Raw genomic sequence first — 25,366 nt, 5'->3', positions numbered from 1 at the left:
GAAGGGCGGCACTAGGCTGGTGAAGAAGAACGCTGGGTCTGGTCCACTGGCTAGTTGGGTGACCATGGAGGCAAGTTGTTGAATCTTTGTGAGGCATAGTTGTCTGGACCACTGAGGAGAGATCGTGCCCTGATTCTGAGGAGAGATTCTGCCCTGATTATCTCTCAGAGCCAGAGGGACCGTCACACAGGCTAACAGTGATTCTCTCCAGCTGGTGAGGTTCTGCGCGATCCTTATTTTTTCAGACTTTTTACAGCAACCGTGTAATAATCAAAACTATTCATACCCTTATTGTGAGAATCCCGTGAAAAATTGGGCAGGCATTCACTTAGAAACTTAACATGCACCTGGGCGCCTGGCAGGCTCAGTCTGACTCTCCATCTTGGGGTTGTGAGTTCCAGCCCCATGTTGACGGTAAAGAAGACTGAAAAAGAAAATCTTAAAAAAAAAAAAAAAAAGAAAACTTATAATGCACCACTTTAAATGCGAGTCAATATTATTTACATTACAACTTGGTTACACATATGTTAGAATGGTCCAGATTGTCAAATTGCTTGATTTTCAAAAAAAATTTTTTAATGTTTATTTTTGAGAGACAGAGACACAGAGTGCAGGCAGGGGAGGGCGGAGAGAGAGGGAGACACAGAATCTGAAGCAGGCTCCAGGCTCCGAGTGTCAGAGCCCAAGGCAGGGCTCAAACCCACAAACCGTAAGATCATGACCTGAGCCACAGTCAGATGCTCAAACAACTGAGCCACCCAGGCACCTCTCACATGGCTTGATTTTAGTCAGTATACCTCCACGTAAGCAAGGAGGAGTAAGAGAAACAAATGTTTGCGACCTCAACATAAATAGTTTCTCTCTGAGCTGATTGTAAGGCCACATCTATAAAGATACATGTTCAAGTGGTTTATACAAACATATGTGTAAACAGACCCAGAAAATATGAAGTCATAAAAACTATATTAGGCAGAAGGGATTTTTGTTAACCATATAGAAAAAGTAGAAACACATCTTTTTTCATCCTCCTAAAATATGTTACTACTTCCAACTAGCATATGTGTTTTAAAATGCAATGTTCGGCTGATGGGTTAACCCCTTCTTTTAAAAAGTATCAGCCAGTTTTGCATAACTATATAAATCAGGGGTTTTGTTCATAATTGTTTATAAAATAAGAGCTTTTGTCATTGTGAATGAGTATTCCCAATAAGAATTTTGAGAGGCATTTAAAACTTTTGCACAAAAGTTTAACTCTTCTCTTAAAAAAATTTATTTCAAAAATATGATTTCATCTATACATCAGAAAGAAAATAGAATGCATTGCCATTTATGGGGCACCTGGGTGGCTCAGTCAGTTAAGCACCCAAGTCTTGATTTCAGCTCAGGTCTTGATCTCGTGGTTCGTGGGATCGAGTCCCACCTCAGGCTGTGCACTTACAGCACGGAGCCTGCTTGGGAGTCTCTCTCCCTTTCTCTCTGCCCCTTGCCTGCTTGGTCACATGAACTCTCTCTCTCTCTCTCTCTCTCTCAAAATAAACAAAATTTACACTTGATCTTAGCCAAAAGGCCGAGAAGCAATAAATAAATAAACTTTCATTATTTATTTTGTCATTAAGCATTGTCATTAAGTATTTACCCTCAAATATTGGAAGCTTAAAAAGAAAAAAACCTTCGGTAAGTAAGTTGTCTTGTGCTGTTTTTACTTAATACTTTTCAAGATGAGACGAATGTCACATAACATAAAATGAAACACTGTAGAATACAGTTCAGTGGCATTTGGTGCATTCACAGTGCTGTTCAGTCACACCTCTAATGCCAAACCCCTTTCATTATTTTGTATTACATTTATGCCTTACTAATTCCAAACCTCTTTTGCTGTTTTCTATTACATTTATGCCTTACTGCTAAAGAGAAATAACTGACTCAAACCCTGTGCAGATTTCCCTCAGCAGATACTAAATGATTTTTATACAAGAGACGCTGAAAGACGCTGTATCCATTTCACCTCTCTCCTCTGCTGCCACCTTTGGGCCACTTTGTGAAGACTCCTTAACTCTGAGAGTGAATTTCAAATCTGATTTAACTTCCTGGCGGGTTGGTTTTGCAATTGTTTTCTTTTCTTTTTTTTTTTACAGTAGGTTTTAGATAGAAGAAAGGAAGATGAAGTAATTGGCACTTGGCTAAAGTGAAATTTTGAAAGATTAAATGTCCGTTTCATTTGTCCAGATGAGTCCTGGCCCTAAGTACCAAACTGAGATGCTGACCTTACAGTCGTGGATATTAACATACTGTACACAGACAATAATACCTACATCTGTATAGCCTTTTGTGGGCTGTATGTTTTTTTTTTTACTCATTTACTCATCTTTTATTTAAATCTCTGTGAGTTAGACAGGGCAAGTCTTATCCCCAGTTTTTTCCCCATTTTTTTCTCCTGTGGTAAAATCCACCTTATGTGAAAATGTACAGTTCAGTGGTATTAATTTGTTAATAATGTTGTGCATTCATCACCACCACCTCCTGAACTCTTTTCATCTTGTGAAACAGAAACTCTGTACCTGTTATATAATAACTCTCCCACCAGCCCCCAGAAACCACCACTCTGTCTTCTGTCTCTCTGATTTCTACTCCTCTCAATACCTTATAAAAGTGGAATCATACACTTTTGTCTTTTTGTGACTGGCTTATTTCACTTCACATAATGTCCTCAAGGTTCATCCCTGTTGTAGCCTGGATCAGAATCTCCTTTCTAAGACTGAGTAATATCCCATTTTCGGTATAATCCCCCATTTTGATTATCCAGTGATCTATCAACAGACACTTGAACTGCTTTCACATTTTAGCTGTTGTGAATAGTGCTGCTATAAACATGGCAATACACATACCTCTTAGAGACCCTGCTTTCAGTTCTTCTGGGTGTACACCCAGAAGTCAGATATGTGGATCGTATGGTATTCCTGTGTTTATTTTTTTGAGAAACCTCCGTAGCCTTTTCCATAGCGGCTCAACCATTTCACATTCCCGCCAACAGTGCACAAGGTTCCGGTTTCTCCACATCCTCGCCAACACCTGTTATTTCTGCTTTTGATTATAGCCACCCTCATGGGTGTGGGGTGACATCTCAGTGTGATTCTGATCTGCAGTTCCCTGATCACCCACATTCCAAAGTTAGGAAAACTGAGGCTTAGGAAGAATGACAAGTCCTTATAATTTCTAGTGGATCTGACACCCAGAATCTGGATCTCGTGGCTCCTCATCCGGGGTTCTCTGAAATTCCCCAAACCAGCTCTTCTCTGTGTGTGAGGTCTTAGGGTACAGAAAACCTGAAAACTGACGACAGTGACTTGTGGTTGTCATTGTGCCAGGAATCTCTGGGGAAGCTAACCGTCGAGGATGGACGTGTCCCTTCCAACTGGGGGCCAGCCAGTGCTCCATGCCACCCAGATGCTGGCCACCGCACAGAGAACCTGCCGGAAGCTGCACCGGAGCAACCAAGGACAGGTAAGGTTATTTTGGTCTGGTTAAGCTTCAAGATGGGAAGGCAGAAGTTACCCTTACACAAATGTTACACGTGGAGAATTTTGGGAAGGGGGGGGGGGGCTTTTACACAGGTGAATGATATTTAAAAGCTCCTGCATTTAACAACTTTACTAAATCATTGTGCCTAAACTCCTAGTTTTAATTCCACATCAAGTGCATCCATTTTCAGTCAGTTGACACTCTTTACCTATTTTGTGATGTGAACCTTAGTGAATAAGTCATGAGATGACACAGAGGGGTTCCTGCCCTTCAGAATCTCAGCACTCTGCTTACATGAGATCAGATGCACCGAGAGCTATCTTTTCCCTCACACATCCACAGAATGTAATATTTGAGCCGTGTGCTGAGGTCACAAGACACTCCTGGCCTGCATGGCTGACGCTGGCACTGGCGGGCCATCCTAAACACTTAATGAGTCCATCTCCACACACCTGTGGCCCCGCTCTAGCTCGGACACTGCACCGATGTCTTCCGCGTCCTCCTGTGCCTGCAACATCATTTGTAAGGCTGCTGGGCCTCCCTCCCCATTTTGTGCCATAACTGAGGCAACATTCTGCCCATTATTGGACATTTGGGGAGGTTTACAAGTGAAGGATTACTTTGAAACGTGACATCAAGGACTGCCTCTACGTCATTTAATCTCCCCCAAAACACTTTTAAGTTACACGCTTTGCAATAAAGTCAAATTGCTAACAAAAACTTAAGGTTTGTTCAGCAAATGCATCTGAAACTGAAGAACGACTGTTAAATCCCTTCCTTTTGTCTCATTGTGACTTTTCCCCGAGTTGGTACCAGCAGAAGCAGGAAAGTCATTCTGAAGGGAGTTCAAAAAGGCAGAGCAGAAAGGACATGAGCCCGTGGATTCGAATCTTGGCATGTCCCTCCCCTTCCACGGGGTCTGGGGAGGTTGTGTATGCTCTCCACGCATGTCTTGATAGGCCGACCTTGCTGTTGCCAAGTGCTGTCTACACAGAGGCCATGCAGTCGGGGTTTATAGATAACAGGGTGGGGTGTGGAGCCACCTTCCCGGGTGACCCTGGCTATAAACTCTGGCCCTGGATCCATTGCTTAACCGCTCTGTGCCTCAGTTCCCTCCTGTTCCCAAGTAGATGGTGACAGGACCTACCTCACAGTCTTGGGAGGAAAATTAAGTGCATGAAAAACTCTTAGCACAGTACTAAGTCCTAATAACTAGTTCTTAATTGTTGACATAGGAACTTCAGGAGGGAAAAGGAATATGCAATTAAGATGATTTGTGTGGAAGGGGCGCCTGGGTGGCTCAGTCAGTTAACTGCCCAACTTCGGCTCAGGTCATAATCTCCCGGTTCGTGGGTTCGAGTCCCACACTGGGCTCTGTGCTGACAGCTCAGAGCCTGGAGCCTGCTTCAGATTCTGTGTCTCCCTCTCTCTCTGCCCCTCCCCTGTTCACACTCTGTCTCTCTCTCCTCTCTCTCTCTCTCAAAAGTATTTAAATTTTTTTTTAATTTTTAAGTAAAAAATTAAAACATTAATTAAAAAATTAAAAAAATGATTTGTGTGGGAGATGTGGAGTGAATATAACATTTGGGGAGACCATCTTCTCAAAGCAGGTGCTTTGATTGTGACTGTTTCCCAGCAACCCATAGTTCCCAAGAAAATAGCAAATCTAATGTTATTATGTCCTTTCTCCCGATTATAAGATGCCATGTGCCAGAGGTGAACAGATTAGCCCGAGTGTGTGGGGGCCTCATGAGGAGGCCCCTCCAGAGCCCGTCTCATGAAAGGACTTCATTTCCCACCGTCGCCGGCACACATTGCCTTTCCCTGCGCCTCTGAGGTTTCATGCACTCTCTTCTCTGCTTTCATTCCATTTTCTTCTTCGCCTTCCTCCCGATCACTGTGTGGCCCGACTCTCCCCGCAGAACTCCCACCCCCCCCCGCCCCCAACCCCTTCTGTCAGAACTTCCCAGATTATGTGGCCTTCCAGCTCTCCCAATCCTCTCAACGCGGTCAAGACACAACCAAGGTACAGTGCGGACTTGCCTCCTTCTGTGGCGTCCTGTGTTTCTTCCCAAATTAGCCTCCTCCCTCCTGTCCTGCGCTGAGCAGTAAGTCCCCAGAGGTCGTCACTTGACTGTTTTAGACTTTACAGCACACAACTCCCACCATAAGGCCAAACCCATGACCTAGAGCTAAACCAGAGACCCGAAGCCTCTGCAGATGAACACAAAGCCGAGGGATCAAACAGAACAGCCTGACCCCTGAGGCCATTGCCATCAGAGCAGACGGTGTAAAGAAATCCAGGGGAAGGGCTTCTGGGGTCCCCATCCTTAAAAATAACCAAAAAGAGAGAAAAGGCAGAAACAAAGGGTTATTCTGCCAGCCAGTCTGAGTTATTTCGGAACGTCTAGAGCAGAGTGGTATTTGTTAGATGTGAGCGCTCTGTAATTTCAGAGGCAAAAACAGAACGACAAGGAGGCCTACATTTAGGCTGTGGGATGTCTTTCTGAAAAAAGACCAAAAATTTGAGACTGTTTCATTTTCCTTTTTTTTTTCAATTGAGAGTTTTTCTCACATTTTCCCCTCTCTCTCCCTGCTTCCCCCCTTATCTCCACACAGGACTGGATAGCCCCCCAGACCTCATCCCTACCCCAGAGCAGAAGGGGGCAGCTCACCCTGAGCCCAGCAAGACCTCCATAGACACGGGGCCCTCAAGGCGGCCTGAGGACCGTGGAGAGCCAGTGTCACCCGGGGTGCCTGAGTCTGAGGACAGATGTCATGTGAGTCTCGCCCAGGAGAGCAGCACCTCCCCAGGGAAGATGGCAGCGGCTCGTCGTGACTTCAGCAACCTTCCGGCAGCCCCAGAAGCCAACTTGCCCAGGAAGGCAGCTGCCCACAGGGGCGCGGGACCTGAGGCAGAGGCAGCGTCTGCAGCTAGTGGCGTCCTGTCCCCAGACCTCATGTCCCAGGAGGAGAGACAGAGAAGTCCCGGTCACCACGGCAAGGCTCTGCAAGCAACAGGCGTCCTCGTGCCTGCAAACTCCCCAGGCTCTGCCCTGCCCGAGGGAACAGATTCTGTGTCCGAGAGGGCCCCGCAGGCCAGCCCCGCCCTGCTGTCACCCGCTGACCGGGCTGCAGGGGCGTGTGGGGGTGTCTCCGGGCACTGCTGCCCCAGGGAAAGCGGGGGCAGTCCTGTGACTGACATCGACACACTCATCAAGGAGCTAGATGCTTCTGAACCAAGATTTCAGTCTCCTCAGAAAGGGGACCGGTTGAGTCAAGTGGGACGTTCTCAGGGTCAACCTCCAGCAGGCACTGGAAGTGGAAGTTCCCACCATGCTGAGCCAGTCGTGGGGAACCAGACCCCCACCCTAAGGAGGGCCTGGGCTGCTGGCCAGCCCCCTCCCCCACAGTGGGCCTCCCAGCCTTCAGTTTTGGATTCCGTTAATCCTGACAAACATTTTACTGTGAACAAAAACTTTTTGAGCAACTACTCTAGAAATTTTAGCAGTTTTCACGAAGACAGCATGTCCCTGTCGGGCCTGGGTGACAGCACGGAGCCATCTCTCTCATCCATGTATGGTGATGCCGAGGACTCATCTTCTGACCCTGAATCGCTCGCCGAAGCCCCACGAGCTTCCACCAGGAACAACTGGTCACCCCCTCGTTCCCGCGGCTCTTCTCACAGGGAAGACACTACAGAGTCTGAGGAGGAGCAAATTGAAATTTGTTCTACAAATGATTCCCCCAATCCACCTTCAACTACTGCTCACGCACCTGCCCAGGCCGCACCCTGCCCTGTGTTGGCCAAAGTTCTGCCCTTAAAGCACAGTGCTCTGAGTCAAGTGGTGGGAAATCCACGCGAGAGAGCATCCTTTGTGCCAGGAAACTCATGCCCTTCAATTCCAAACTCTTCCCAGCCATTTCCTCTCTTGGATATAAGCTCTCAGGAGCATGAACTTCATGCAGATGTAAGGATTTTACAGAATCCCAGACCCTCGTGTGAAGAAGAAACCATGGAGGCCACCAGTACTAGCTCATCTGTGGGGAACAGGCAGCCTCCTGAAGCCACCACGCATTTCCACAACCCTCCGGTCGCTCTCGGCAGTCTGAACACGGTAGATGGTTTAGAACATGACTTGCTGGGTGTCGAGACCCCAAATAAAAAACAAGAGACAAATGTCAATGCAACTGAAAATCGGTCCCCCTGTAGCGCGCATGTCCCTAAGAATGGAGAGTCTGTTTTGACAAATCTACATATCTCCGAAAGTCACGAGCTGGATGAGTTGCTACAGAAACCAAAAATGGTTTCCAGGAGGCCCATCATGGCCTGGTTTAAAGAAATAAATAAAAATAACCAAGGGACACATTCGCAGGGCAAAACTGAAAAGGAGCAACCCATGGCGCCCAGCAGAAGCCCTGACTCCAAAAGTCAGGTGTTGAGTTCCAGCCAGAATTCCAGAAAGGGGATTGCTATGCCTAATAGCTCCCCCCAGCTGAAAGTGAATCTGGAAAATAAAGACTCACCTAAAAAAAGTTCAGTGGAAACACTCTTAAGTAACTGTCAGAAACCCAAATCTGGTCCTAAGCTGAAGAGACTCAGCATCAAAAGCAAAAGCAAAGCCAGTTCCGAGGCCCCTGCAGCTCACATTGCCAAGGCTGGTGGGACAGACCCCAGGAAACCCCTCATTTCACCCCAGACCTCCCACAAAATGCTTTTGAAGGGAGCATCTAACCAGTTCCACATAGACCACGAGGAGCTTGACAAAAATGCCACGGCCACCCCCAGGTCCCCCCAGTGCGTGCTGGAGAGCAGGCCACCTGCTGCCCCGGGGTCACTGAAGCCGTCAGTTTCGGAAACGAGCATCACAGCGTTCATTTCGCCCCACGCCTCCCCCAGGACTCTCCCTGAGCAGGGTGCATGCGGTAGATCCTACGTGGCTTTCCACTCAGAACCCAACAGAGGCTGCCCAGCGGCCCCCAGATCTCCTAAGTGTGGGCCAGAGACCAGGGCTCCCCCTGTGGCCTCGGGGAACAGCGGGTCCACAGCCACAAACGGACAGGAGGCCCCACCTCCTGGGCAGAGGGAGCGGCGCACGGCCAGCCGAATGGATTCGGCACCAGAAGTAGCCCGATCGGGGGTGACTGATGACAAAGGAGGCAGAATAATTACTGGTGATCCCCTAGAAAGAACAAACCAGCTGAAAATAGTTGAAATTTCTTCTGAAAGAATGCCCAAGAATGCATGTGGTGACAAGCTAGCTGAAAGTGACAGATTAAGAGGGTTCTTGGCCCAGAGCAACTGTCAGGAGAAGAGTGAGATCAGGTTCTGTCACCAGTCAGAGGAGACGTCCTCAAGTCATCCGCCGTCACTCACATCTCGTGTGTCCCAGGTAGAGCAGGAAACCCAGCGATCTTTCAGTGCGGCAAAACTGGCTTCCTCCTCCTCCTCCCCACAACTGCCTACTAGAAAGGTGGATTCCTCCCAGGGGAAGTCAAGTCAGGTGTCAGGCTCCCTCGGGATGACCAAGAACGGCACGTCAGCGGGCCCAGTGCCAGATGACCATCCATATTTCACACCAAGGCCAGCGACCAGGACCTACTCCATGCCGGCCCAGTTTTCAAGCCATTTTGGACGGGAAGGGCATGCTCTACACAGCCCAGGTCGCTCTCACCGGGACAGCCAGATCCCTGCAACAAGTGGGGGGCTCCTCGAGGCCAAGGCAGCCAGAGGTGGTGGTCTTGGCCTGGCTAACGGACAGGGCGTGTACAGCGTCAAGCCCCTCCTGGAGACATCGAGGAACCTTCCAACAACAGACGAAGGGGATGTTCTTCCAGTGCGAGAGACGAGCTGCCTAGTCACAGACAAAATCAGAGTCACTAGAAGACATTACTACTCTGAACAGAACTACGAATCTACCTCATTTTTCTCTGTGAAGCAGAGGATCAAGTCTTTTGAGAACCTAGCCCATTCTGACCGGCTGGTGGCCAGGTCTGGGGTGTCTCCTTTTTTGTCAGCGAGCTCCAAGCCTCCAATTGGGAGACGGTCATCTGGCAGCATTGCTTCCGGGAGCCTCAGCCACCCCAGTGACCCAGCAGCAAGGTCACTGAGACGCAGCCTGAGTTCCTGCAGTGAAAGCCAAAGTGAAGCCAGCACCCTGATCCCCCAGATGACCAAGTCCCCATCCAGCACAGCATTGACAGTCTCCCAGCAGAATCCAGCAGAGGCCAGTAACAAGGGCCCTGACTCAGACCCAAAGAAATCACTTAGTCCTTCTGGAATTCCCACCCCAACCATGACCCCATCCTCTCCCGTCAAAAGGAACAAGTCCTCGGTGCGCCACACCCAGCCCTCTCCCTTATCCCGCTCTAAGCTCCAGGAACTGAGGGCCTTGAGCATGCCTGACCTTGACAAGCTCTGTAGTGAGGACTTCTCAGCAGGACCGACAGCCGTGCTCTTCAAAACCGAGCTGGAAATCACCCCCAGGAGGTCGCTTGGCTCTCCCGCGGGAGGCCTCAATGGGTCCACTGCCCTTTCATGCCCCATGAAGCGGGGGGACAGGGCCTGTCCAGGAGGAAGCAGCCCTAAAGCCAGTGAGCCTGGGGCACCCAGTTCAGCCCATCATGTGGGTGAAACCACCTGGGATCTGCCTTCTGGAAAAGGCTGGTCAGTTAAGTAAGTATCTGCCTCTCCCCTTTTATTCAGATAAACTGTATAAAAACTTTTTTTAATGTTTATTATTTATTTTTGAGAGAGAGAGAGAGAGAGAGAGAGACAGAGTACAGGAAGGGGAAGGTTAGAGAGAGGAAGACAAAGAATTCAAAGCAGGCTCCAGGCTCTAGGCTCTGAGCTGTCAGCACAGAGCCTGATGCGGGGCTCGAACCCATGAGCTGTGAGATCCTGACCTGAGCCGAAGTCGGATGCTTAACTGACTGAGCCACCCAGGCGCCCCTCAAATAAACTTTTTTAAAAATTATGAACTAGTTTTCAATTTTTGGAAAAGGTGCAAAGACTGGCAGAGTGCTCCCAAGCTCCTCACCCAGCTCTTCCTAATGGGAACATCTTCTGTAATCCTGGTCCAGATGTCAAAAGTCAGAAATTTAACACTAGAAGAACACAGTTAATCACAGACTTTATTCAGATTTCACGGGACACATTTCACTAACGTCGTTTTTCTCTGTCAGGATGCCACATTGCATTTAGCCCCCTTTGCTTTTTAATATCACTACTGGAAGAAGACCATGCCTGCAGAGAAACGGTTTCCAGAATGTCGCTCTGCAGGGCAGTCTTGATGGGACATTGCACTTTTGGCAAGAGCGCCATCAGAGAGATGAGGGTGGACAGGGAGGGCTGCACCTCAGGGGACAACAGTCTGGGCCTTCGAAGCCGACCCGAGTTAAGCGGAAAATTCCTAACATTTTAAAGAATATTTTTCAAACTGTCAGAAATGTTCTGCAGAGCTCCAGCACTGGTTCCCTAACATCCTGAGGTGATGGATCCCAGAAGCCACAGTAATTCCTGTGAATGACATTCCTGCCCAGCACTCAGGATTCTTCAAGCAGTTTGTATTGAGAGTTCTTATGACCAAAAGGGGCACCTTTTGAAGGGGCGCCTGGGTGGCTCGGTCAGTTGAGCGTCCAACTTCGGCTCAGGTCATGATCTCACAGTTCATGAGTTTGACCCCCACATCGGGTTTTGTGCTGACAGCTCAGAGCCTGGAGCCTGCTTCAGAGTCTGTGACTCCTTGCTCTCTCTGTCCATCCTTCACAGTGCGCTCTCGAGAAAAAAATAAACAAACATTAAAAAAATTATTTTTAAAAACAAAAGAGAGCATGAAAATCAGAAAACACCTGCAAGTTGGTAGAAAGAGCATTATTGTAAATACAACCTTATGAAAGGAGAAAATTGCCTTTTTCTTTCATATTTTTATATTAGTTTGGATCAACTTCTAGTCTCAGCAGGAGACCAGCAAAGATTACAGTCTGTTTTATCATCAGTGGGGTCAAAATCGACGGTCCCGGCTCTCATTCAGGAAGCGAAAGCACAATCAGAGGTGAGTGGAACCCAACCACACAGGGAGAGGAAGCCGGGGCAGTGCCGGGGTGGGGTGGTGCCCAGGTTCGGGGCAGGAGCTCTGGGAGCCAGGAAGAGCTCTGCTCTGAGCCCAAGCACAGAGCTGCCCAGCTGGGTCTGACCTCTCTCACAGTTGCAGCTTGCAGCTGGCTTCACAAGCTAGACCTTGACTTGAATTTCAGGTGCCAGATTGGCGCAGCCGCTGTGTTAATTCCCCAGTAGTGACTAGTTACCATCCTCCTCACCCCCCCTCGCTTGGAGTCTGTCAACAGAGGGTCCTCAAAACTGAACTAGGCATGTTGGAAACATGAGGGAATGCCCACAGCACATCTCTGCACTAGGTGGACGTTAACTACTTGTCAAGGGAGCCACCTGCTGGGGAAATGAGTTAGCGTGTGTGTAGCCCTACCCTGGCCCCCAGCATGAGAGCTTCTGAAGCCTGGGATTCAAGACAAGGTGGCTAACCGGTCATGAGAAATGCAGTCTTTTGGGGCACCTGGGTGGCTCAGTCAGTCGAGTGTCCAACTTCAGCTCAAGTCATGCTCTCACAGTTCATGAGTTTGAGCCCCGCATCTGGCTCTGTGCTGACAGTGGGCTCTGTGCTGACAGCTCGGATCCTGGAGATGCTTCAGATTCTGTGTCTCCCTCTCTCTCTGCCCCTCCCCCACTTGCACTCTGTCTGTCTCTGTCAAAAATAAACATTAAAAAAAAAAAGTCTTTTGGGGCGCCCGGGTGGCTCAGTCAGTTAAGCATTCAGCTTCGGCTCAGGTCATGATCTTCGCGGTCCATGAGTTCAAGCCCTGCATCAGGCTATGTGCTGATAGCTCAGAGCCTGGAGCCTGCTTCAGATTCTGTGTCTCCCTCTCTCTCTGTGCCCCTCCCCTGCTCATGCTCTGTCTCTCTCTCAAAAAAAAAAAAAAAAAAAAAATTTAAAAAATTTAAAAAAAAATGCAGTCTTTCAATAAATTGGATGTGATGATAATAACAGAAGAAGCCATGGGTTCATATCTAGAATACTTCTCTGAAGAACAACATTAATTTCTCAGAACTGCCCTTAGAGATTTGAACCCTAATAAGTGAATATTTGTTTTGAGAAAACAAATATGAACAATTTTTTCTTGACTGGTAATGTACCTGGGCCACTCATAGATCTGAGAACACTGTGCCAGAAATTTCTAGCATTACCCAGAAGGGCTGTGATGTTGGTATCCCCTGAGGAAGGAACCAGGTTGGAGAGGAGACCAGCTCCCCTTAGTTTACACACTCCCTCTGGTCCTCAGCCTGCTGGTTTGGGTCTGTGCAGTTAACAAACACATTGAGACATCCAGCATTTTTCACTTTCAGTGAAAGGGACCGTTCTGTCCTCTCCCTTCTTTCTTCGACTTGTGACAATAAGTGTTTCATGCATGCAAGTCTCATTCTGGCATTTCCAATCAACATGGCATGGTGGGATCACACTTTGCCGGGTCCCTTGTCCTCAGACATTCTACAGTGTTAGATAAAATGTAGAAGGAGGGGCACCTAGGTGGCTCAGTTCGTTAAGCCGTCCAACTCTTGATTTCGGCTCAGGTCATGATCTCACGGTTCATGGGATCAAGCCTTGCATTGGGCTCTGCACTGTCAGTGCTTGGGACTCTCTCTCCCTTTCTCTCTGCCTCTCTCTCTCTCAAATAAACTTAAGAAGAAGAAAAGAAAGTAGAAGCAGAAAACCAAAAAGTCTCAACCTACCTCACAAATGAGATGCACGTTTTCAGGGACCACGGACACAATGGGAGACTTTTTGTGCGGGCAGGACGCTGAGTGCCAGCTGCGAGGGTCTCCCACCCCGTCCCTCTGGTTCCACATTCACCCCCAGGCAAGTACGGTGGCTTTGTGTGGAACAGCATTCCTACTTGCATCAGAATGCAGCTGTTCACCCTCATTTCCCTGCAGTCTTCACTTGCTTTCACAGAGTGGCCGTGGTCGGCTTCTAGTGCACTTGTATCCTCAGACGCAATTTGAAAAAACATTTTTTGAGCAAATTAAAATTTGGGTGTACCAGACCACATGCCCCATTTTCATCAAGAACGCCTAGTTTTCATTCTTCTCTCTGAACGTGTCTGAGCCTGTAAATGGTTGGACTTCCCAACAAAGTCAAAATCCCCCAGCAGGTCTGTGGAACATTCTAGTGTCAGCAAATGGAGATTTGGTTTGAATGAACTTCTTTGGGGAGACATAAAATGCTTGGGATCACTCTTTAGGATGTATTAATAGGACTAAACTCTTTTTCTTTTATTTTTTTATGTTTTATTTTGAGAGAGCGAGCGAGCCTGCATGTGTGTGGGGAATGGGCAGGGAGAGAGAAAATCCCAAGCAGGTTCCGCCTTGTCAGTGCAGAGCCTGATTCAGGGCTCAAATTCACCAACCATGACATTATGACCTGAGCTGAAATCAAGAGTCAGACGCTTAACCGACTGAGCCACCCAGGCACTCCTAAACTCTTTTTTTTTTTTTTTTAATTATGGGTTCCTTCCCCAGCACAATACAGAGGTGGTTCTCTCTTTCAGTGTTTTCACCTTCTCTCATCAAAACAACACTTCAGTTTTATTTTTAGATTCTTTTTCTGTTGCTGGGTTGAGAACACCTTGAATTGATGGATTATAAATCACTTCATGGGGAACCTAGCAATGCAGATCTTGAAAAATGTTGCGGAATCATTTTTACCATGTGCGGTGAAGGAAGTCAAAATTCAGAATAATTAGCCTAACTCAGTTATTTTAAAATATTTTAAGGTATCTTTTGTTGGATGCTTGAAACACAGGACAGTCTTTTGTTACGTAAGCCTAGACACTACTAGGAATGTTCTAGTCTCAAATACAAGTTGGCAGTTAGTTTTAGGGTACTTTATTTTTTTTTTTTTAATTTTTTTTCTTAATGTTTATTTTTGAGACAGAGACAGAGCCGACTGAGCCACCCAGGCGCCCCTACTTTATATTTTTTTAACATACTTTGTATTTTAGGAATACCCATTCATTAATTACACCTCAAATCCAACGAACTGAATGTGGCGGGAAGGGGTCATAAAACAGTTGGCCCCAGTGTGTTCTCATCCTGCCTCTTGGCACTTCTTCTCTGCTGTTGTTGACCCTGGCCTGACTAAATTACAGACTTAAACAGTTATAGAATGAAGAATTCCCTTCACGAGGCACCTGGGTGGCACAGTCTAAGGCTAAGCATCTGACTTTGGCTCAGGTCATGATTTCACGGTTCAAGAGTTCAAGCCCCGCATTGGGCTCTACGCGCTCAGCACAGAGCCTGCTTCAGATCCTCTGTCTCCCTCTCTCTCTGCCCCTCCCTCACTCTCTCTCTCTCTCTCTCAAAAATAAACATTAAAAAAAACAAAAAGAATTCCCTTCATGACCAAATTACGTGCTGTCTTCAGATTTGGGAAGACACAATCTGGTGCCTAGAATAGCTCCTATATTGTCCCGTCCCTGCCCCTTTCTATCCACCATCCCCGTGGTTCTATAGGTACAGGATGGACCCCCAAACTCCAAGCAAGCACTGCCCGGGATGGGTAGAGGACAGTTGAGTTCAGGAAAGGTGGAAAAGCTCCTGAATAGCCACTGGGGCTCGTGCTGACAAGCTGTGCAGCACAGCGGGAGGGCTGACCACAGAACTTACTAACTCCCAGCACAAGAAACAGATACGTGACCTTGAACAACACGGGTTTGAACTGCACGGGTCCACTTACGCGTGAGTTTTTTATAGCACTCTAAATGCACTCTCTGTTAGGACTTTCTTAATTATGTTTTTTTCCCTTCTAGCTTTTTTTTTTTTTTTTTTTTTTTTTTTTTGAGAGTGAGCGAACAGGAGTAGGACAGAGAGAGGGAGACCAAGAATCCTAAGCAGGCTCCATACTGCCAACGCAGGGCCCAGTGCAGGGCTCGAACTCACAAACCATGAGACCATGACCTGAGCTGAAATCAAGAGTCAGACGCTTAACTGACTGAGCCACCAGGCACCCCTCTCTTGCTTTACTATAAGAATACAGTATATAATACATATAACAGAAACTATGTGTTAACCAACTGTTTATGTTATTAGTGAGGCTTCCATCAAGGGCAGGCTATTAGCGGTTAAGTGTGAGGGGCAGTCAAAATTTATAGGCAGATTTTCCACAGTGTGGGGGTGGGTGCCCCAAACCCCATGTTGTTCAAGGATCAACTGTACTTTTTTCTGTTTCTTTTCACCAGAATAAAGAAGATGTTTGCTTCATCGTCTTGAATAAAAAAGAAGGCTCAGGTCTGGGATTCACTGTGGCAGGAGGAACAGATGTGGAGCCAAAATCAATTGTGGTAAGTGACAGTGTCAAGGTGCTCGCAGGAAAGTCACTCCCGAAGCAGCCTCACATTTGATCAGAACAAAATTCACGTCTGTGAGTTCAAAGAATGCTGGTGTTTGTTCCCTCCTAACAAAACAAAAATGGAAAAGTGGGGAAAGTAGGATATGATATATTCATTAGCAAAGATACACATTCTTACCACAGAGCTGACTGATGTATACAGACGGAGTGATTAGATGCAAACACACATCAGTTTTCTGTACCCTCCTATTCACCTGACATTTTATTCTAGCACTAGGAAAACACTAGAATTAACTGACCAAACCCGCATTTGCTTTTGAAATCACTTCCTTCTCAAGAACAACCTAAAATTTTGTATCACTCAAAGGACTTTGAGATCATTGGAGAGGCCACCTTCATTAGGCAAGACCAGGTCCTGTTCATTTTTGTGTTCTTCTTGCCCCCATGGAGTGCCAGGCATATATTAGACACGAGCAAGAAGTTGAGTAAAAAATATATTCCAGGGGCATCTGGGTGGCTCCATTGGTTGAGCGTGCGATTTCAGCTCAGGTCATGATCTCACGGTTCATGAGTTTGAGCCTCATATTGGGCTTTGTGCTAACAGCTGGGAGCCTGGAGCCTGCTTCTAATTCTGTGTCTCCCTCTCTCTGCCCCTCCCCCGCTCATGCTCTGTCTCTTTCTCAGAACTAAATAAACATTAAACATTTTAAATATATATATTCCATCCCTCACATTGAATACGTTTTTGGTAAACCACATTTGTGTGATGACTTTGGCTTTTGACTTCTCCTTGCCGCAGGTGCACAGGGTGTTTTCTCAGGGGGCTGCTTCTCAGGAAGGGACTGTGAACCGAGGGGATTTCCTTCTATCAGTCAATGGCACCTCACTGGCTGGCTTAGCCCATGGGGATGTCCTGAAGGTTCTGCACCAAGCACAGCTGCACAAAGATGTACTTGTAGTCATCAAGAAAGGGAATGACCAGCCCAGATCCTCCACCAGACAGGAAGCCAATGGGAAGGGCTTGCTATCCAGAAAGACCAGCCTCCTGGAGCCTGGAGTAGGTAAGACACCAGTTCAACAACCAGCAGGGTGGGTGCAGCTGGCAGATTGGTTCCTGGTGAGCACGAAGGAACATAACTACTATCATCTGGGTCAGAGAAATCAAATGTAGTCAAGTCTTATGTCGGCGGATGGTTCTTGCAAAAGCAGTGTTACAAGGAAGTTATAAACCACTGCCCCCTGTAGTTAAAGTCATACTATTGAAGATTTTTAACGACCGCTTGACTGCTTCTCTAAATGTGCTAAGAAGGAAGCCCTTTCACATTTATATCTTCTTCTTAGGACTTAAGTGGCCGGTAAGTAAAGCAAGAAACTCTTGTGACAGGGGAGGGGAATCATGTTGAGACTGTAGAAAGAGAAATTCCAGTACTGAGATTTGTTCTCGGAAAATATCAAGGTTTGTATTCTTTCCTGTTTTAGAAGAATGTAAGGAAATGAGGGGGTACAGATGTTTAAAGACAGAGACTATAGCCTTAATCAACCAAGAAGAACTCATAAAAAGAGGTTCAGGAGTAAGATTTTCTGTATGCCCTCCACACTGTCACACCAAGGCTCATGAGCAAGGCGTACGAAGTACTTACTCAGGAGGAACTAAGTACCACTTGTGTTTCTGAAGCACAGGCTGATTACAGCCTTCAGATAACTACATCAAACTTGAGTGGTGTCCCCTACCTTGGAGTTCAGGAGTGATGTCTTTAGTCCAGGTGGCATAGGGGAGCCAACGAAGCCCGGGTCAGGGCATTGCCTTCTGGGGAGGTTTTTTTTCCACTCAACATCTCTCCCTAATGAAGTTAAGGGTAGCTGAATTCCACCCTGTTCCCCTTGGCTTCATGGCAGCCTGGGCTCTCTGTGATTGCTTTGCTGGAAAGGGCACTGATGTCCACTGAACAAATGGAACTCTTCTTGTCCAGATGCCTCCGCAGGCTGGGGGCATTCTCAGCCTTCTCTGTTCCCTTGCTTTTGCTCTTCTAGAAAACTGAAGCCCTTCCCAATATTGGGAAACACCTTAAGTCATCAGACCTTGTCATGCTCACCTTTGCCTCCACATAGTCTCAATTGCTTGTACTTTCAGTGGGATCCGGGCAACTTGTCAAAGGAAACCACTTGACATTTAATCCCAGTAGCTTCCAGAGTTTTTAAGACTCATGAACTCGGGATATGGAAGGCTAATCCTGTCATTTATAATCATTAAGTATTCCTGTGGCACCTTCAGAACATCTGGCCTTGAACCAGATTCTACAGAGTTACCAAATTGTAAACACATTCAGGGCCTAACCTTTATTTTTTCGTATTCCTGTTCCTTAAAATGCCCGTGCCCAGGGCTCTACCTGAACCTGTGCAGTTCTCCCCTAACACAGAGAGCATCCCACTTGAGGGCTGATGCGGTAGGCTGCACGTTAAAGACGCGTAGGAAGCTTTTTAAAATCCTCCTGCTCAGTGAATTCCCCAGCTTATTTCAATCATGAAACCTCAGGGATGGGGGTGAAGGTAAGGGCCAGGGCCCAGCATCACAATCTTTTTAAGGTTCCTGGGTGATTCCAGTAGAGTCTGGCCAGAGCTGAGAGCCTGTAATGGGCCTGTTTTCCTGTTTAACAGCAAGTGAAATCACCTACGGAAAAATCAGGCTGCTCCCATTAGCACATTTCCTTCAGACCACATGGGATGTGGAGTCGCCTTCGTGAAACCACACTAATGGACTGACCTTTATGTGCAAGAGCAGTGATGCTGGCTAGCTCAGCCTCAACCTGAAGGGGGCATTTAATCTGTGGTCCTTCCCCTGCCTCCCAGAGAGCTCGGTGCGCCTTTCCATTCCCCTCAACGTCCTTCAATGAGAACGTGTGTAAATAAGAGAAATAAAAGGCAGGCTTACAATTTCTATGCAGATCTCCAAGGCGGATTTCAGCCAGGCCTCTCCACACTAGCACACAGAGCAGGCAAGAGTGTTGCCGTGGAAACGTCCCCCACCCCCAGTGGAGAGAGGAGACGGCAGTGAAGGCAGCTGGCGTGTGATGAAAACACACAACAGGAGCATGTGTGGCAGGAGGAGGAAGGAAAGGAGCTCTGGGCATCCCTGGGAGCTTTGGAATCCACGGTCACGGTCTCACATGGGGTCTGGTGTTTGGGTGTTGGAGGATTTCAGGGTCAGACTGTGACACACTGCTGCCATCGGCAGTCAGGGTCAGCAGGAAATCGAATTTGACTCCCCAAGTGTGACTTCACTGAGACCCACAGCAACAGCGTGTGGGGCTTGCCAAGAGCAGTTCGGAGTCTGGGGGTTTCTGCTTGGGCACAACAGGAAGTGCTTAGAAGAGCACATGGTGCAGGTACGGCAGCAACTTAGCCACGAGGCCAGCTCCAAATTTGGGAGATCAACTCTAACGCTGGTTTCGAAGGTAGATGGGACTCCAGGGTGCGAGGGGAATACATTTAGGGGACAGGACAGGAGGTGATGAGTGTCCCTGTCTCTTCATCCTTCCGAACATCGTTGCTACAGGTAGAAGTGTAGCTTCCCACGATGCTCTGTGTGTTGAAGTGCTGAAGACCTCTGCCGGGCTGGGATTGAGTCTGGATGGAGGAAAATCATCGATGGCTGGAGACGGGCCCCTGGTCATTAAAAGAGTGTACAAAGGTAATGCCCTAAAAAACCCAGTTAGCAGTCTGTTTTCTTTCCATTTGGAAAATGTTCTTATTCTCTGTGACATACAGGGTGTGCTGTGTGTCCGCCCTGTTGTGTTCTACACATGTGAACACATGTCGCCCCCATGACAGTCCTATCAGGTACTGTTGTCCCTGTTTCACCAGAGGAGAGACTGTGCCACAGGGGGCCATACAAGCCCCGAAGGTCACAGGTGCAAATGGCAGAATAAGGCTTGACCCCAGGCAGTCTGGCCCCAGGGTCTGTGTCCAACTCCGTGTTCTTAACTAGTATTTGCTGTAGCTGATGTAAACATACATGTAAGTAAGGCCATCAGGGTTGCCACTCGGGTAGTTAACATGGACCAAGATCCCATTCATTTAAAATTGCAATACTGGGGTGGGAGTAGAGATCATTGAAACATGTGGTAGATCTGAGGTCTCTTTATGAGCCTGCATCGTCATTTAATCTTGGACAGTTCTCAAAGACCTCTTCAGGTTCCTGAGCTAAACAATTATATTACAAATTTTAAATCTAATTATAGAGGAGCCTGGGCGGTTCAGTCAGTTAAGCATCCGACTCGATCTGGGCTCCGGCCGCGATGTCGTGATTCTTGGCATCGAGCTCCACGGTGGGCTGCGTGCTGACAGCACGGAGCCTGCCTGGGATCATCTCTCTTCCTCTAACATTTTTTTAAAGTATAATTATACTAACAATATCAGTATATATAAGAATATACTAATGTATATCCTGTTTTATGTAATATGCTATCACAATAGTGAATACTAACAGTATCAGTAACATACACCCATATACTCCTAAGCTTGTTATATAGAAAGCTGTGGTGTAGAAATACATCAGGTTTTGTGTGTAAGTAATCTCCACAGTCCCTGATTAGCCGTCATGGTATATTAGATCAAAGTGGAGCCTGTTTTCCTACACTTACTGGCCATTTGGATTTTAGTTACTGATTTGTAGTTCTTTATCTAGTCTGCGTATTCCCTCTGTTGATTAAATACATTGAAAATGATTTTCTCCTGGTTCACTGCTTATGCATCTTAGGAGAGGAGGGGGTTACAGATTTGAATATTTAATGGATGTATGCCCTGTGCGTCTTAAGAATATAGGCACTGGGCTTCAGCCAGGTCACGATCTCGCAGTCCGTGAGTTCGAGCCCCGCGTCAGGCTCTGGGCTGATGGCTCGGAGCCTGGAGCCTGTTTCCGATTCTGTGTCTCCCTCTCTCTCTGCCCCTCCCCCGTTCATGCTCTGTCTCTCTCTGTCCCAAAAATAAATAAAAACGTTGAAAAAAAATTAAAAAAAAAAAAAAAAGAATATAGGCACTGGGTACCACTTAAGTTTTTCGTTTCCTTGGAATTTATTTTGAATACCACAAAGGTGCCAAGCCCTTGTTCTGCATTTATTCTCACAGGGGGTGCAGCTGAACAAGCAGGAACAATAGAAGCTGGAGATGAAATTCTCGCCATTAATGGAAAACCCCTGGTTGGGCTCATGCACTTTGACGCCTGGAATATTATGAAGTCTGTCCCGGAGGGACGTGTGCAGTTAGTAATTAGGAAGCATAGAAATTCGTCCTGAAACCATCACCAGTGGTGATGCTCACTGGTCATGCTGGTTACGTTTTTGAACAAGCATCTCCTTTTCTCAGTTCCCTTACTTGAGCAAATCAGAGTAACTTCTTCAAACGCTGGGTTCCTAAAACAACACAGGAACACTGATACAGGCAAGGACTATAGAAATCTCCACGTTTTGACATCTACGTGAAGCTGACCTCTTGTGCGTGCAGCAGCGGTGGAGCGGACCCCTGGAAGCCTTTGACCTGGACCACCTCGGCTGGGAGGGATCCTTTCGTTCCAGTGCCTGTCCCCTCCTTTTCACATTTACTGATGGGGATACGAGACGTGGCGTGCCCTTCATTCGAACCATTTACCTAGACCTTCGCATCCTTCTTGCCTTCTTTCACACTGTACCCAGTCCTGGCAGTGAGGGAGGTAACCAGGTCCGAGGGGGCAACACAAATGTCACAACTAAAAGGACTACAGTTTTATATAATTTTGTAAGTAAGAGTGCTTTTAGGCACATTCAGTGGAAGGAGCTGTGGGTCTGTATTGTTACCGTGAAAAGAAATGAGACTTAAAGAAAGAAAAAAGATAAGTTATGACCTAACAGTTAAGCTGAGCTCAGGAATTATCCAAAAATGAAAAAGCAAAATACAGAAAGTGATATTTTTTAGAGAGTGTCATGTGCAATGTACGGATGCAGAGTTCAACTCAGTGGACTGTCGATCATCATGAAGTGCTGATCGTGATCTAAAAGTGTAAGTCGTAAGGCTATGCTACAAAAATGCCGTTCTGATAAACCACACTAAATAGCCATGAACTTTGCTGCTTTGAGTGAGCAGAAAGTTCCAGCTCTGAAAGCACCTTGCATCTGGTTTGCAACTTGTCTTGAATAAGTGCTTCAATTCAGGACCAGTCAACCCAAGAGTGGGCAGAAATATCATAGTCACTGGGTTTCCATTTCTATATTTTATGCACTCCAACCACTAATTTAAGCCAAATTTTTAGAAATCTTTTTAGTACCCTTGGATTTATAAACGTAGGCATTACATTTACAATCCAAATGGAGGAACTTAAAAATAATCCTTCTAGGGGACTTTTTTTTGGTTGGCTGGTTGTGTTCCCCTTTCCCAACAAGCTTAAGAAATAGAAACTTTCTAAAGCACTGGACCTCTTTTCCTGACCTGGGTGTGATGTCGGCTCTGCAGTGACTAAAGCGTTTGCTGGTTTTGTTTTCCTGTTTTGCAAATTCTTCCTTTTGCAAAACCGTTTCCCTGCAAAAGACTGTTGTGACTCATACTGCCTGTGAAAACCCATCCCGGCTGCTCTCCTTTCAAAGCATGACTTGTTCGTAGTGGCTGTTCCCATTCAATGCGCTGTTCCCTGTCACAAAACTGGCTTTTCTCCTCCTACTGCACCTTCTTTTCTTAAATTCTAAACCTTCACCAGCTACATTTACCAAGATGTAAAAAGAAGAAAATGGAGAACAAGGGTGAGTCATTCTTTCAAGGTAAAGCAGCAGAACTATGTAGTTACGAGCCAGACCCAAGGGTGATGCAGGCCAGCAGATCGAGTCCTGGGAGTACAGGTGAGAATCATAACCTGCCTGTGGGAGGACGCCGAGGTATTATGTCGGAGACTTCTTCCAATAATCTGCAGCTTGGGTCTATGGCTTAGAGAAAAGAATGGAGGTCACCGTACCCCTCCCCCGATCATAGAGGTGCTTACTCACCTTTGTACATTGCTTTTCCAAGTGACTAATCCCAGTAAACCTCTGTAAAGTTGGCCCAGAGGGGTCTCTCAGATGGGACTGAAGTATCTGGCTGGTGAGCCCAGATTTCTCATTTTTTTTTTTTCCGTAGGTTATATACAAAAGAGAATGTTGCACAAGAGTTAGCTAGAAAGACCTGATTAATTTAGCTTCTACTATTCACTACAGTTCCAGGTAGGATACTATAGGCAGTCAGTGCAAGGTGCATGCTAGATTGTTTTTAAGTCTCTGGGGTCAGTTTTGTGGTTTCTGCTTTCTTGCCTGAATGGTAAGAGAATATTTGCCTCCACCCTTCCAGCTGTGCCTACCAGTAAGAAATTCACATTCCTACGCAAACAGGAACATCTACAGAATGGGGAGCAGTGGAACAGTCTCCTTCCAAGAGTCCCTGATCATCGTACCTGAAGAGTGCAAAGGGTAGACCTTTGGCTCACTAAATTGTGTTAAAGTCATCAGCCATTTCTAGTAGATCTTGCGAGAAGGGTTTCCCTGGTCACCAGTTGGAATTGAAGGGAGAAAGCAAAAGGCTAAACTATCTCTGACCCTTAGAAGGCTACTTACTTGTCTTCAGTGTTCAAGGCATGACTAGTATTTCTAATTAGTCTAATTCCCACACTTCCTGAAGTGAGCACTAATGGTATTCTATTATCCTACTAAAATTTTCATTGTTTGGGGTTTTTAACTCGTCAGTCACCCACAATAAGCTATGAGGGTAAATATGTGTTACAACAAGTAAATTGTAGTTGCAAGGATATTCTGTGAAGGTTGAAGTCGGGTTTCATTTCTGTCCTTCCATACACATCTCATTTAATTTTATGGTTGACTTAATTGGCACCACACCTGTTGTATGATAATATACATCCTTTATTTATGTAAAATAAAATGCCTTATATATTAAAGAGTAAGTGCAATAATATGAAATAGCCTGTACATTTTTAAAATGTTGTCGCCAAGTTATGTAAATCCACATCTCTGTAAACAACCTTTTTTAAGTAATTTTAAAAAAATAAACACTCTACTTACTACTTGGCTCTTTCCTTGTTGTTTTAGTTCTGCAATCCATAAATTAACCTTTTAAAATATGATAAGGGGCGCCTGGGTAGCTCAGTTGATCGAGCCCCACTTAGGGCTCCATGCTGAGCATGGATTCTCTCTCTCCCCACTGCTTACACGCTCTCTAAAATAAAAATATAAAAAATATCAAGACATGTTTATTATTACTTAAATTATTACATAAATGAGAGGTCCAAAGGCAACAGAACTAAAATCAACAACTCTTGGGGCACCTGGGTAGCTCAGTTGGTTAAGCGTCCGACTTCGGCTCAGGTCATGATCTCGTGGCTCATGAGTTCGAGCCCCACGTCAGGGATCTGTGCTGACAGCTCAGAGCCTGGAGCCTGCTTTGGATCCTGTCTCTCCCTCTCTGCTCCTTCCCAACTCGTGCTCTCTCTCAAAAATAAGTAAACATTAAAAATTTTTTTTAATCAACTCTTACATGGCCACACTGAGGATCTAACACAATCTAAATCTCCAAGACCTTCAACATCCCATGCCTTTGCAAAGCCCTGACCGTCTAGATTTTACTCCCCTCTTCCCACTACTAAAGTCTTCAATTTCCGCAAGCCTAATCCCAACACTGTCGATGTTCTCCCCATCAGAAGCCCCACCTTTCATTTCTTCTCTGTTAGACTAGACACCACGGTAGAGCACAGCAGCCCCCATCCATCCCAGAGATTCGGCACCCTTGTCCCAGCTAATCCTGGATCCTTCCTTCCACTAGCCAGCTTGTCGGTTCCTACGTTCCTCTTCCTAGAGGAAATCCCACAACCATGTAGAATAATGCTGCTATAAATCCATGATTTCCAGCGATACCTGGAGACTCCCCAGCTACTCAGCCATTGTTTCCTTGTCGGTTTTTCCCTTTATAATGACTATTCCTCATTTTTCTCAAAACTGCTACCCACTCACCTCCCGCTACCACCCCACCCACCCCCGTGGCCCCATGCTTGGATGACCTGGGATCCTGCTTCACACAGTAAAATAAAAAGCATCAGTTTACTTAGTCTCTTTTGATTTTAAGATGCAGACACCAACCTAGAGTAGCACAAGAAAGATGATGGCATGTCATAGAAATGTAAAAATGGGACTTGGCATATGACCGGGCCTCTGAGACTGAACGATGGGGTTCATGGGTGTTCACTCAGTGCCCTCCACTGGTAAGACTCCCCTGTTATTTGGGGCACCTGGGTGGCTCAGTCGGTTGAGCATCAGACTCTTGGTTTCAGCTTAGGTCATGATCTCACAGTTTGTGGGATCAAGCCCCACATTGGGCTCTGGGGTGACAGCACTGAGCCTGCTTGGGATTCTGTCTCCACAACCCCCCCC

General features: G+C 46.6%; 1 protein-coding gene across 4 annotated transcripts in view; it reads left to right on the top strand.

The window, feature by feature from the left end:
* PDZD2 (PDZ domain containing 2) overlaps positions 1-24,011 on the top strand; it is a 280,372-nt gene extending 256,361 nt beyond the window's left edge. For all 4 annotated transcript variants that reach the window (XM_043600507.1, XM_043600498.1, XM_043600515.1 and 1 more), the window contains 7 exons: positions 3,366-3,501; positions 6,139-10,195; positions 11,456-11,573; positions 15,829-15,930; positions 16,738-16,999; positions 19,492-19,626; positions 21,063-24,011. In XM_043600507.1, coding sequence (XP_043456442.1) covers positions 3,366-3,501; positions 6,139-10,195; positions 11,456-11,573; positions 15,829-15,930; positions 16,738-16,999; positions 19,492-19,626; positions 21,063-21,229 — 4,977 coding nt within the window. In that variant the 3' untranslated portion in view covers positions 21,230-24,011. The remainder of the gene's footprint in view (positions 1-3,365; positions 3,502-6,138; positions 10,196-11,455; positions 11,574-15,828; positions 15,931-16,737; positions 17,000-19,491; positions 19,627-21,062) is intronic.
* Positions 24,012-25,366: the final 1,355 nt, after the last annotated feature.

The sequence above is a fragment of the Prionailurus bengalensis genome, chromosome A1 (genome assembly GCF_016509475.1).
Source record: "Prionailurus bengalensis isolate Pbe53 chromosome A1, Fcat_Pben_1.1_paternal_pri, whole genome shotgun sequence".
Taxonomy (NCBI): Eukaryota; Metazoa; Chordata; class Mammalia; order Carnivora; family Felidae; genus Prionailurus; species Prionailurus bengalensis.
The sequence above is the reverse complement of the archived record's forward strand: the minus strand, read 5'-3'. Positions and strand labels throughout refer to the sequence as shown.